The sequence below is a fragment of the Oppia nitens genome, unplaced genomic scaffold, assembly GCF_028296485.1.
Source record: "Oppia nitens isolate AA-2021 unplaced genomic scaffold, nextdenovo-longstitch-racon4-pilon3 scaffold8_pilon_pilon_pilon, whole genome shotgun sequence".
In the NCBI taxonomy this organism is placed as follows: domain Eukaryota; kingdom Metazoa; phylum Arthropoda; class Arachnida; order Sarcoptiformes; family Oppiidae; genus Oppia; species Oppia nitens.
The window spans coordinates 3,457,218-3,470,603 of record NW_026533252.1 but is presented as its reverse complement, the minus strand read 5'-3'; the positions used below and the strand labels follow the sequence as shown (position 1 = coordinate 3,470,603).

The following is a 13,386-nucleotide window of genomic DNA, read 5'->3' as shown; positions in this document are numbered from 1 at the left end:
AAAAAGTGAGAATCCCCACTCGATGAAATTACAAGTACCGTATTCTCTCTCCCACTTAATAATGATAATATTAATCTTAATTTTTTTAAAAAAATAATAACAAACAAAAAAACTTATGAACTATTATTTTACATTTGCATAAAACTAATTGAATGCAATTGATTTCATTGATTGAATTCATTAATGAGAAATGATAAGCGAATTATTATGGGGTTCCAGTGGATTAAATGTGTAAATAGTTTTTAATAATAATAATTTTATACTCAATCAAGTGATTTTAAAAAACAAACAAATAGTGACTCTCTTTTCACTAATTGAAAACATCATGTTTTTTGGGGGCGTTAAATAGCTTAAAATTTATATATAACAATCATTCAATCCGATTGACTATTATATATACATTTAAAGCTATTTAATGTGTGTTAATTGTGATTAAGATTGGCTTAATTTTGTCTCTGTGTATATATATATATGTATATGTGTTTGAGCACATCAATCATGATTTGTGAAAAAATATCAATTTGTATTTTGTTTAAAACAAAATACAATTAAAAAGAAAAAATTAAGTAACAATTTAAGCAAATATTTGTTTGGGGTTTTTGTTTTTAGCGAAAAGAGTTGCCATAAAAATAATGACAAACAAATGTCTTATCAATCAATCAATGAATATCTTAGAAAATATAGTCAACGATTGAGTTAATAATAATTAATAAATTTAGTGTAATTTTTTCTATCGACATGTGCCTCAAATTCAACACTGATATCTAAACTGGTTGTGTGTGTGTCTGTTTGACATACCAGTGCCCCCTATCTGGTGTTTGAATCAATTATATATATATATATATATATAATACATACATTTTAATAATATTATAGCAAAACATACCATACCATACCACAGACCTCTTAATTAAGTAATTAATTAATTGCAATTCATATGCATTGATCTCTTATTACAAATAGTCACTCATTTAAAAACTCATCACAAAAACCACATACAACCAAAACAAACATTCATTTTTCATTATACAACTCATAAAACAAAAAAAAAGTTTTTGTTTAGGTATTTAATCTTAATTAAATTATTATTATTATTTTGGACTCATTTTATTTTTAATTTCTCTAATTTAATTTTTTATTAAAATTTAATTATATGTAAAATAAGTTTTCTTCATAAAAACACCATTTAATCAATTGTTAGCCAATTATTATTTATAATTTTTTAGGTTTGAATAAACAAACAAAAAAAAGTATAGGTTTTGTCAGTCAGTCAGTCATTAGGTGTGTTTTCTTAGATTTTCCTATCCTCTCAATAAAATCCCTGTTTTTTTAATTATTGTAAACAATTATAACCGACTGAAACATAAATATACAATAAAACAAAACAAAAATTGTATGTTTTAACAAATGTCAGAAAGTTTCTTAACAAATATACAGTACCAGTAAGTAGAATGATATATATATATATATATATATATATATATATATATATATATATATATATATATATATATATACTCTCTCTCTCTCTCTCTCTCTCTTTCTGACATTACTGTGCCTCTCGATTCTGTCCAGATTTTCTCGGGATTTTACAACAAAACACACACAAAAAATAACAAACAAACGAATAGTTGGGAAATGTCCTAAACATATATATATATATATATATATGAATATCTATATATATTTATATATACATTTATATATATATATATATATTAATATCTATATATTTATATATGTATATCTATATATTTATATATGTATATCTATATTATATAGATATACATATATAAATATATATAGATATACATATATAAATATATATAGACTATATATATTTATATATGTATATCTATATATATTTATATATATATAGCGCTAATCGATTGTTTTAAAAATTGTATTAAATTGTATTTAAAAAAAAAATTAAGAAGACTATTTAAAAATTTTTGAAAATATTGTAAAAAATACTGTATAAAAAAAGTATAGAAATGTAATGAGTATTCAATTTATTTACTACTACTACTTCTTAATTAATTTTTTCTTAATTGTGTATAATTGAGATATATATATGTATTTGATAGCCTACATGAGCTGCAAACAAGCCGTACCACTGCCACAATGGGTCCGACACTTTGTACTTTACATACAAACAAAACAAAAAAGTAGTGAAAAAGTTTTCAAAAATGTGTTGTTCACCACATTATGATTAAAGATTAATGTATACAGTAATGTATAGATAGATGTTTTAAAAAAATTAAACAAAAACATTGATTAAATGCTTTTTGTAAATTTTGTCACTAATTTTTATCAATTAGTGAATTAATAAGTTTTTTATAATGGTTTTTTTTTATTAATATTTTGTAACGGGATTTTTAAATAGTGTTTTTATTTGGTCTGTAAAAAATGTGTAATTGAAACGATACAAACAAAACAAATGGGTTTTTTTAAATAGTAAATGTCTACCAATTTTTTTATTTAAATGTATGTAACCCTATGTATGTATATGTATTTGTGTGTTTGTGGATATGATCTACAACAATTAAATAATTAATTTTTTTTAATTAGATTAATTTCAATTTTTTAGTAATATTAATTTTTTTTTGATAATTTTTCATCAATAATTATTGCTCATTTTTTTTAATTTAATTAATTAATTAATTCAATTGTAATATGAAATCACTTTTTTTTGTACGAATCAAATAAATAAGAAATTTGAAAACAAAACATTGAATTTTTAATAATTTTTATTAATTTATTTTATTTCTATTATATAATTATTATCCCCTAAAAGTCATAATCATTTGTTTGTTTGTTTAAATTGTTTTTACATTTTTTTTGTTTTAAATTTGAAGCAAACAATCAATTGATTTATTTATTGGCAAAGTCTTCACCCTTTTTGATACTATCCTTCAGTTCTTTGATGGCATTCTTTACCAGATTTTGTTCGAAATCCGATAGCTTTCCTAATCCAAGATTTTTTTCGACACCATTTTTCTAAGTAATAATAATACGGTTAATAAATGAAGAATCATATCGAAGAAGAAGAAGACGAAGAAAAAGATGAATAAAACACTTACGCCTAACACAAGTGGTGTCGAGAAATAAGAAGCTTCGGTAACGTCTGACTTAACGAAAGCGCATTCAATCACTTCTTTGCCGTTCAACGCTTCCAAAAGCTATTGTAACCAACAAACAAACAAAAAAAACTTATGGTTAGATCCACTTATATTTTTTATTTACGGGTAAATAGTGGTCACCAAAAAAAACTTACCGATACTGCGAAGCGCGCGCCGGCAAAAGCCATCGACAAAGTGGCCGAACCCTAAGTGTTCAAAAACAAGTTCAGTGTCATTGATACGGAAAACGATAGATCCGGCGATTTATTGAAATAATAACATACCGTTCCTGCCTTCGCCTTAACCACTTCAGTGCCGGCGTCTTGAATTCGTTTGGTCAGAGCGTCCAGTTTGTCGTTCGGGAAGGAAACCGAAGGATTCGATCGCGAAATCAACGGAATAATAGTAATACCCGCGTGACCGCCGATTACCGGCACATTCACTTGATTCGGATCGAGACCTTTGGCTTCGGCAATGAATGTATTGGCCCGAACCACGTCCAGAGTGGTCACACCGAATATACGTTTCGGATCGTAGACGCCGTTCTTTTTGAACACTTCCGACGCGATCGGTACCGTCGAGTTGACCGGATTCGAGATGATTGCGATCATAGCTTTCGGGCAATATTTGGCGGCCGCGATGGACAGGTCGCGCACAATAGACGCATTGGTATTGAAGAGATCGTCGCGAGTCATTCCCGGCTTTCGGGGAACTCCGGCCGGTATGACAACCACTTGGGCGCCCTCGAGCGCCGCCTTGAGCTGATCGGGTCCGACATAGCCGGTAACTCGTGCCCGTGTGTTGATGTGACTCAGGTCGGCGGCCACACCGGCTGTGTGGGCAATATCGTAGAGACTCAGATCGGAGACCAGTGAGCTATGCTTAAGAAGCAGCGATAAGGGCTGTCCGATACCTCCCGACGCACCCAATACAGCAACCTTGGAGTTGACCTAAAAAAAAGTATCGGAAAAAACCCGAATTGCGAAACAAATCAGTCATTAGATTCTTGTGAATAATAATTCTTTAAAATTTTGATGAATAAATGGTTTGTCTGTCAAACCTGATTGGATGTACTGAAGGATCGGCTGTTCTTCAGACAGATTTGTGACAAACATTTGGCTGATTTGCTAAACATTTTTCCAGAGAAGACTTTACTTAGCAGTTATAGTGATAGTAGTAGTAGTTGTGGTGGTAATGATTTTCTGTCTCCTAATCTGATTCCGATAATAATAATTATATATAAAATACTTCACCTGAAGGTCAATAACGATAGACAACTGAAAGACAGTACAAGAGGTCGCAGCAGTTGTCGATGAAAGTCATGGAAAACAACAAATGATGTCAAAAGACATGTTCTTCTTCTTCTGTTGTTTTTCTGTTGTTTCATTCAATTCGTTTGATTTTGATTTTTCATTTTCATTTCATTTGAATTCAATTCTGTGACCAAACTTTATTGCATCTGCGAAGACATATCCAGAAATAAACAAAAATGGAGACCAAAAAGTATTGTATAGTTTTTTTTGTGGCCATAATTTAAATCATTGATTGAATTGTCTTTTAATTTTAATTTTTTGTTTTTAGATACGGATTGATTCAATTGTCGAAAAATTCAAACAAACCGATCGCCACACTCAAGAAGAATATATTTGAAAGCGATTCCGATGACAATGAAGACGGCAATGAAGATAGTAGTCGACCTAATGTCAAAAAACGAGTGGACACGTCGTCGGGCGTCAAACGACAGACACAGTTGGATATTAGTCGAGCGCTTACTGAAGATCCCAATGTCTTTGAATACGATAGCATTTATGACGATATGAAGACCAAAAAAGAAGAGACAAAAGTGGCGATCGAAACGGATTTGAAAAACAAAGAACGACCGAAACCTAAATATATGAATACTTTGCTGAAGTATTCGGAAAACAGAAAATTAGAAACAGAAAGAAGAGCTGAACGAAAAATACAGAAAGAAAGAGAACTCGAGGGCAACGAGTTTGCAGATAAGGAACAGTTTGTGACCAATGCTTACAAACAGAAATTACAAGAAATGAAAGCCTTGGAGCTTAAGGAACAAAAGGAACAACAGATTGAAGGTATGTATGGATACTGTTTTCGGTGATATTGTTGTTCTTTTAGATGTAATTTTCGTTTTTGTTTTGTTGAAAGATATGTTGGATGTAAGGAAACAACAAGATTTGTCCGGTTTTTACCGAAATCTACTTAATAGAGACATGTCTTCCGAACCGAAAACATCGGAAACTGATTTATCATCCGAAGAGTTAGCAGCAAATGTAGCAAAAGAAACTAAAGTAAAAGATATACCAAAATCTAAACCTAATCGTCAATTCAGAGCTCGCCGAAAGAGCTCTTCGGAAGAGGAAGAAGATGGCGAAGTAGTGGACGAAAGCAAAGAAAAACCAAATCTGTTTAAAAAACCCAATTTTGAAGACAAATCTAATAATCAATCAAATAAAACGATAAACAAGAGACAAGAAAGTAAAAGTGGAACCAATGAATTACTTCATGACAAACATAAGACTGCTATCACCACCAGTAGTGATGACCAGAAATCTAGTGATAATTTAGTTGATAATAATGAGACCACTAATGATGAGACAACAGCTGAAACAGAAGAAGAGAGGAAACCAAAGTTAAGCCGAAGAGAACTATTGATACAAATGTTTACTAAGAGAACAGTCGGAGAGGTATTAACTGAGGCACAGATGAGATACTTTCAAAGGAAAGGCAATTATGTTTTGTAAGATAAAGACAAAAAATTAGGTAATAATTAAGTCATTTATAATTAATAAAAATAATAATTATTATTTATTATAAATAAAATTTTAAAAAATAAACATTTTTATTATAATCACATAAAACTTGTTATAATATATATTTTAATAAAACAGTAAATTAATAATAATTTATTAATAATAATAAAATCATATTTGTTTTCCACAGCCGACGCTAAATGTATTTTGACTTAAAGTGCTTAAGAACTCCCTATAAATGCAGACAAATAACAAAATTATGTGAATATACGGTAATTCTCTATAAAAATAAATGTTACCCCAAATCATCTTCATTTGAATTGTTGTCACCAGAACTTCTTGGACCACCATTTCGTTGTTGATTAGAATGAAGACTACGCCGATGACTACTATTATTACGATTACTACTACTACTACTACCGGTAATACTGGATGTGTCCATCATTTTTGAGATTTTCTCCAATTCCCGATCCAACGGTGAACTACTACTACCACTGGTCCATCTGTTTCCAGCATTAGGACTATTACCACCGTTAGTACTGCTCATGGATTGATGTGCGCTTTTTGTTGTCATAGATCTATCATCTCTTCTATTCAATTGACCATTTGATGGTTTATTATTCTGATAAAAGCTATCACTTTTGATGAACTCTTTGACCACTTCGAACGTTACCAACGAATAGCCGAATTCATTATTTTGCGGTATATTCCAACTGAATGTTTGAATAAAAGTGATTTCACTCTCAAACTGTTTGGGTTTGTGTGTTGTCAGTACACAGATGAGTGTCGCAATCAAGTCATCCGACATAATACAAATGGGATCTCGTTTGGGACCTATCGGTAGATATCGATAGTAGTCTTCAACCGTTTTGTTTAGCTGATCGGTAACTAAATCTAATATCTTTCGCAAACAGTAAAGTTTTTCCAATGGTGTTGTCTTAATCTCTAAGTCCGTCAATTCGGCCAAAATGTTTGGATTTATTGTAAAATTAGTGAATACTTTCTGAGCTCCGAATTCAACCGGATTTATGCTTCGTTTGAAAAGTTTCATAAAATTTTCGTAAATCTTTTTATCATCTCTTTCGCAGTATTTATTAATTGCCAAAAATAGTTTGTGATGACATAAACCAATTACAAAACTATTAAACAGTTAATTAAAATTAGAAAATAGTTTGTAATTTAAATATATATATATATATATATATTACAAACCTTTCAATAGCTGTACCTAATTGGGAATCATTTGATAAACTTGTAAAACTCTGATGATTACCAAAAAAAAAAAAATTAAATTAAAATTAATTAATACATAAATAAATTACAATAACATTAATGTTAAACTATAATAATGAAATAAAAATTATTAATAAATACCTGAATACCAAATTCAACAATATCTTGAATAAGCTCTTTGGTATTATTGAGATAATTGGGTAAAACAGTCTGATTGTTAAGAAATTTGTCGACTTCTGATTTTAATGAATCAGTCAATTCTGGCGACAATTTAACTAAAAATTTCTCACAACTAATAGTAGAGTAAAAAAAATATTAAAATTAATTTGTTTTACAATAAATTATATATCACTATCAATGCAATACTAACTCATCGAAACTCATTAGCGATGTGTTGTCTTGACTGAGATGATTGCACTCACAGCTGATCCGTCTGTTTGATGAGTTAAGCAACGGATTATCACATATTAGTATTCGGTATTCTTTGCATTGCTTTTGATCCAAAAAAAAATAATTAAATCAATAATCGACAAAAAAATTTACATTCATTAATGAAAAAATAAATACAAACTTACGTTATTGTAAGCAATCTCTTCGCTCAATATGTTGATTGTCTCACAATTTTTATCGTCAAAACCTTATTAAAAGACAATCAATAAAACAATACAAAGAGTTACAAATTTCATCAATCAATTGGTAATCACAACAACAACAACACAAACCTCTGGTCACACGTATCACTTGGCCATTGATTTCCGCGTCTAACGTATGCTTATTATTGGAGGCAACAAAATGACTGAAGAAAACCCGACAAAAAAAAGAAGAAGAAAACAGTGAATCAATTAGTAGATCCCAATCAACAGCAGATAATCCTTTTTTTTTGTACACTTACTTCTTGAGAAGCGGCGACGGTTTAAGTATATGAGCCGTAATAAACTTGTCGTTGATGGCAGTGGTATCATAACTGCCATCAATTGGTACACATATTATGTAACACTTGTCCTTTGCCTCTCTGTATCGCTTGGCGTACGACTTCTGCGTTAAAAAACAAGACAATCAATTATAGCTGATCCAAACCAACCATATATGATATGATATGATATACTGACCACAAGAGTGTTGTAGAAGAGATTGTTATGCAATGAAGTCATGTTTGGTTTGATGTGTCAAATGTCTGTTCACTTTCAAGACTCAACAATTGACAACTGATTTGTTGTCAATTAAAACCAAAACCAAAAAAATACCAAAAAATCAATGAATCAAACAATTTGTTTGTTTTGTTTACACTTTTTTTTCATATGATTTTCATTTATATTTACATTGAATTCCAAATTATAATAGTTTTCTAATCATTAGATTTTAATTTTATGATTACATTATTACACATACAGTACAGTATCACTAATACTGTACACAACATATGAGTAGTAATTCAGAATAAACGTTACTTATAATAGAAAAGTAATGCCAAAAAACACATCAATAATTTAAGTATTGATTAGTTAGCAAAAAACCTGTTTACAGGGTTTACAAAAAATTGTTTATTTTATTACGTTATTTGTGATTAGTATTATTATTATGTCAACATTGTATTTATTTAAATGCCAACTATAATACTATTGACTTTAAGGATAAACCTCTAAACAGTACAATACATATGACAGTTAACTCTCGATAGTATGCTATGCATAGAGTATTAACTATACAATAACTATAGTGCGGGTCGTCCTTGAAATGTATCGCTTAATATGATTCACTATTACAGTACTTTACTATACAGTTGTCATCCAAACATGTGATGGAAAATAATGTTTGAAATCAAATGTTTTTTTGTTTTCATTTTAATTATCAAACAAACAAATAATAAAATCATATGAAATATGTTTGTATTTATTATTTCAGTGATAATCTTATCGGTAGTTATTATCGGCTTATCGCTCAAGATATATGTCAAACTAGTGGACTGTAGATATCGTAGCCGTAATGGACTGACAAATGATGAGACTATTGTTGCCTTTTTTCATCCGTTTTGCAACTCCGGCGGCGGCGGTGAACGTGTCCTATGGGTGGCCTTACGTGCACTTCGGGACAAATATCCCGATTGTCATTATGTTGTTTATACAGGTTTGGATCAGTTATCTTTATTATTTGGTGATGATATCGATAACTAAATGATTTTTGTTTGTTTTTTTTGTAGGCGATGTTGAGGCCAAACCCGAAGAAATCTTAGCGAAAGCGCGAAACCATTTTAAGATTGATTTGGATGACTCGTCCATACGTTTTGTATATCTTAAGAGACGATATCTAATCGGTTGCCAATTGTATCCATACTTTACACTATTGGGTCAAAGTATTGGCTCCGTAGGACTCGGTTTGGAAGCGCTGTTCAATTGTCGGCCCAACATCTTCATCGACAGTATGGGCTACAGCTTTACGTTTCCAGTGTTCAAGTATTTAGGCGGTTCACGTGTGGTAGCATATGTCCACTATCCGACTATCAGTACCGATATGTTGGAATTGGTGGCCCAGACACGTACCAGTTATAACAATCGGTCGTTTATCAGTAACAGTCCAGTGCTGACCAAAGCTAAACTTATGTATTATAAACTATTTGCATATCTGTACGGATTGATGGGCCGTATGGCCGAAATAGTGATGGTTAACTCGAGTTGGACTAAAGGACACGTCGAACATATATGGCAACGGGAGGCCCGAACAGTGTATCCGCCGTGCAATACAAGTGATTTGAAACAGTTGTCGTTGGCTAATAAAAATCGTCTGAAAATCGTATCGATTGGTCAGATAAGACCCGAAAAGAATCATAAGTTACAATTGATGGCTTTCAAAGAGTTTATCGATAGACTAGCCGCTGATGACAACAAATCGGTGGCAAAACTAGTCATAATTGGCAGCTGTCGTGACAGTGATGATGAACAACGATTGGATGAATTGAAAAAACTTTGTCATAAACTGGAAATCGACGATAAAGTCGACTTCAAGATTAACATTCCGTACGATGAGCTTAAACGTCAAATTGAAGAGTCGAGTATTGGTTTACATACAATGATTAACGAACATTTCGGTATCGGTGTTGTCGAATGTCTGGCCTCAGGACTCGTAACAGTGACGCACGACTCGGGCGGACCTAAATTGGATTTAATACGAAACGAAACAAACGGTTTTCTGGCAACAGATTTGCACAATTTTGCCGAAATTCTTTATAAAATTGCTAATCTATCGGATAGACAATTAATGGACATCCGAGTGACCGCCCGAAACAGTTCCGACCGATTTTCAGAGCAACAATTCGAGACACTGTTTCTACAATCCATTGAATCAGTTTTTTAATTAAAAAAACTTTTTTGTATTTCTAAAAAAAAGTATTTGAGGGAAAAGAGCGTCTATTTATTGTATTTTTTTATTTAAAATAATATATGAGAGAAATAAACTGTTAATATAAGAAATTTTTAAAAAATTAATCAAATGTTTAGTTTTATTTATTTAATTTTTTTTATTTGATGAAAAAACTTGATTATAAAACACAATTGAAGCGTTAAAATATAGTTGACACAACATTCACAATACATAAATTCATGTATTTAAAAAAATTATATTAAAGGTAATACAACTTTAAACACATACAAAATTATTTTTTCATCAAAATACACAAAATATAGTGTTATATAATAATATCAATAAATGCCATTGAATTGCCACTTGTATTACTGAGCTATTATACTGTTTACGATAATATAGATATATATTTGAATGAAGTGGTTGTCCCCTTACTCCCACACTAACGCCAGTTCACTGTTTCTAATACATAGTACCGACCATTTGTACAATCAATCAATACATACCCAGAGCGCAGTTATATAAATATTTACAGTAATAGTCAGTTTAAATGTCTATTTGTTTATTACATACACACACACATAGTGTTTGACGATATAATTATATACCACCAGATGATTAGGACTAAACTGATTTAATATATACTGTACAGTATATATATATATTTATTATACATACATATAGTCTATTAGTATTAGTATAATTATTATACATATTTAAATACATTATTGTATTGTATTAATAGAAAATATAAATTATGTTAATATTATATCTAATATTAATATAATCAATGATATAATTTATATCTATCTATCAATAAATCATATGTGTGTTTATGTTATGCAAATACAGTATAACTAAATAATAAAAATAATAACATATATTTCTATAGATATAGGATATTATGTAATGAATTTTTGATATTTTTCAAGTTTTGTTACAATCAGTGTAATCACTAACTAACTAATTTTACTTATTTATACAACTAATACAACTGTTTTTACATATATTGTAATTTAAATACATATTTAAGTAACGGTAAGTTTGTATTGATTTCAATTGATTTTTAATCTAATCGTTATTATTATTATTATTATTATTATTAAACAAATAGCAACTGATTTATACAGTCATAACTGTCAAGATTGAAGACAATGACCACAACAACAACTACAAGACTAATGCGTGACTCATTTGATCGTTTCGGCGATGATTTGGCCAATCTATTGTTGGCGTATCTGATGATAACACCTGAAGACAAATTGAAACTACAATTAGTTAGCAAACAGTGGCAGTCGGTGTTGTTTGGCGTACAGACTGACCTCACGATTGATATCGATCGCAGACATTACAAACAAAGAGTTAAATTGTTTGCTATGATTCTACAAAAGTGTCCAAATATTACCGGAGTTGTCATTACCCACCGCTCTGACTGCTCTATCGATGAATTAGTTGATCTATTGATGACATACTGTCCTCATTTGTTGCACTTAAGACTTCATATACTACATCACGAATGTCATCTGAATTGGGATACTTTTGACCGACTATTGTCGTCATTTGGACCACAATTGCAGACATTAGAGTTAACGACTGTATTTAGTATAGACAACAAACTATTGGTCCGTAAAGTCAGCGATTTTGTACCGCAACTAAAAAAACTGATGATTGGCTACAGTATGTATCCATCATTAGATTTTAGCCACTATTTCAGTCAACAGGGAGTTTGTCTTTTGCCCAAAAATACTAGTCTACAGTCGCTATCATTTCAGTTGACAGATCATTCAAATTGGCAGTCACTAATTGGTCCGTTTGCCAAAACACATGGCCATCAATTGACAACCGTCGACATTGGTATCAATTTTCGGGAAGAAACAAATTTACCGATATTTGTTGAGGCATTGACACAGATGTCGTCGTCTCCCAATTTGCGTCGACTAAGTCTAACTATTCAGAGGACTTTAGATCCATTTGTCGATTATTCCGACAATTTAATTGATGAACTAATACGACAACAGTTTAGCCGTCGATATTGTTATCAATTGAAAAGTCTTAACATTGAAGTTAAACGAATTACCAATAGTTTATTATTTTATAATTTTTTAGACTCATTGGGCAAAAGTTGCAGACAATTGAAACGTTTGTCTATTAATTTTAGAAATGAAGATAATATTAATAACAGTAATACTGATAATAATTGGCTAATAATGAGTGAATCAATGAAACAGATGAAACAATTGACACATTTGTCGCTTAATTTGGGAATCGGTTTTATTGGCGACAAATTTTTCATCGACATTGCCGACCATTTACCACGACTTCAAGTCATTGATATCAAGTATGCGGACATTAGCCGCCGATCACTGCAATCACTGTCCCGATTGTCTCACTTAACTAACTTACGATTTGCCAACTGTCGTAGCGCTGCCGTACTTTTCCATTGTATATTCAACGATCTAATTAAACGGCAGCCGAATGTGGCCAAAGTGTTCATTTCGTGGGACAGTAATGGCCAACAATTTATGTTTGGCTTTTATAACGATTGTGACACTAATTATTCACCAAAACATCCAAAATGTTTAATACAGTAATAAAACAGTACAAAAAAAAGAGATAATATTTTTTAAACGAAAAAATTGTCTACACTTTACAATCTTGTTGTAGTTGTTATTGTTTTTACTTATAAATACTAATTTATTTCATAAAAATTATTTGTTAAATTCAATATAATATAATTCCCTATTTGATTGATTGATTAAAAATATTTTGCCTTAATATAAATTATATAATATTAAACTGTTTACTACTACTGGCAACTGATTTTTAAAAAAGTTTAGTAAAACTGAAACTATTTATTAAAATTCAATCAAATCTATCGGATATTTAAAAAAAAATTAATGGACATC

At 30.5% G+C, this 13,386-nt stretch overlaps 4 protein-coding genes across 4 annotated transcripts; 2 read left to right on the top strand and 2 right to left on the bottom strand.

Annotated features, from left to right (window-relative positions):
- Positions 1-2,786: 2,786 nt before the first annotated feature.
- Positions 2,787-4,395, bottom strand: LOC128964255 (malate dehydrogenase, mitochondrial-like). The gene is made up of 5 exons (XM_054310832.1): positions 4,183-4,395; positions 3,407-4,072; positions 3,278-3,328; positions 3,084-3,182; positions 2,787-3,000 (listed from the first exon to the last, which is right to left on the bottom strand). The coding sequence occupies exons 1-5, from the start codon at positions 4,255-4,257 to the stop codon at positions 2,875-2,877; spliced, it is 1,017 nt and encodes a 338-aa protein (XP_054166807.1). The 5' UTR covers positions 4,258-4,395; the 3' UTR covers positions 2,787-2,874.
- A 177-nt stretch (positions 4,396-4,572) lies between these two features.
- LOC128963849 (nuclear speckle splicing regulatory protein 1-like) lies at positions 4,573-6,278 on the top strand. Its single transcript, XM_054310373.1, has 5 exons — positions 4,573-4,625; positions 4,704-5,215; positions 5,289-5,903; positions 6,084-6,165; positions 6,227-6,278. Exons 1-3 carry the CDS (start codon positions 4,612-4,614, stop codon positions 5,882-5,884), a joined length of 1,122 nt encoding a protein of 373 aa, XP_054166348.1. The 5' UTR covers positions 4,573-4,611; the 3' UTR covers positions 5,885-5,903; positions 6,084-6,165; positions 6,227-6,278.
- Positions 6,065-8,449, bottom strand: LOC128964422 (ankyrin repeat domain-containing protein 27-like). Its single transcript, XM_054311010.1, has 9 exons — positions 8,236-8,449; positions 8,019-8,161; positions 7,849-7,922; positions 7,702-7,763; positions 7,497-7,618; positions 7,268-7,418; positions 7,106-7,155; positions 6,193-7,032; positions 6,065-6,125 (listed from the first exon to the last, which is right to left on the bottom strand). The coding sequence occupies exons 1-9, from the start codon at positions 8,275-8,277 to the stop codon at positions 6,065-6,067; spliced, it is 1,545 nt and encodes a 514-aa protein (XP_054166985.1). The 5' UTR covers positions 8,278-8,449.
- A 461-nt stretch (positions 8,450-8,910) lies between these two features.
- On the top strand, positions 8,911-10,561 carry LOC128963904 (GDP-Man:Man(3)GlcNAc(2)-PP-Dol alpha-1,2-mannosyltransferase-like). The gene is made up of 2 exons (XM_054310446.1): positions 8,911-9,250; positions 9,324-10,561. The coding sequence occupies exons 1-2, from the start codon at positions 9,007-9,009 to the stop codon at positions 10,472-10,474; spliced, it is 1,395 nt and encodes a 464-aa protein (XP_054166421.1). The 5' UTR covers positions 8,911-9,006; the 3' UTR covers positions 10,475-10,561.
- The last annotated feature ends 2,825 nt before the right edge of the window (positions 10,562-13,386 follow it).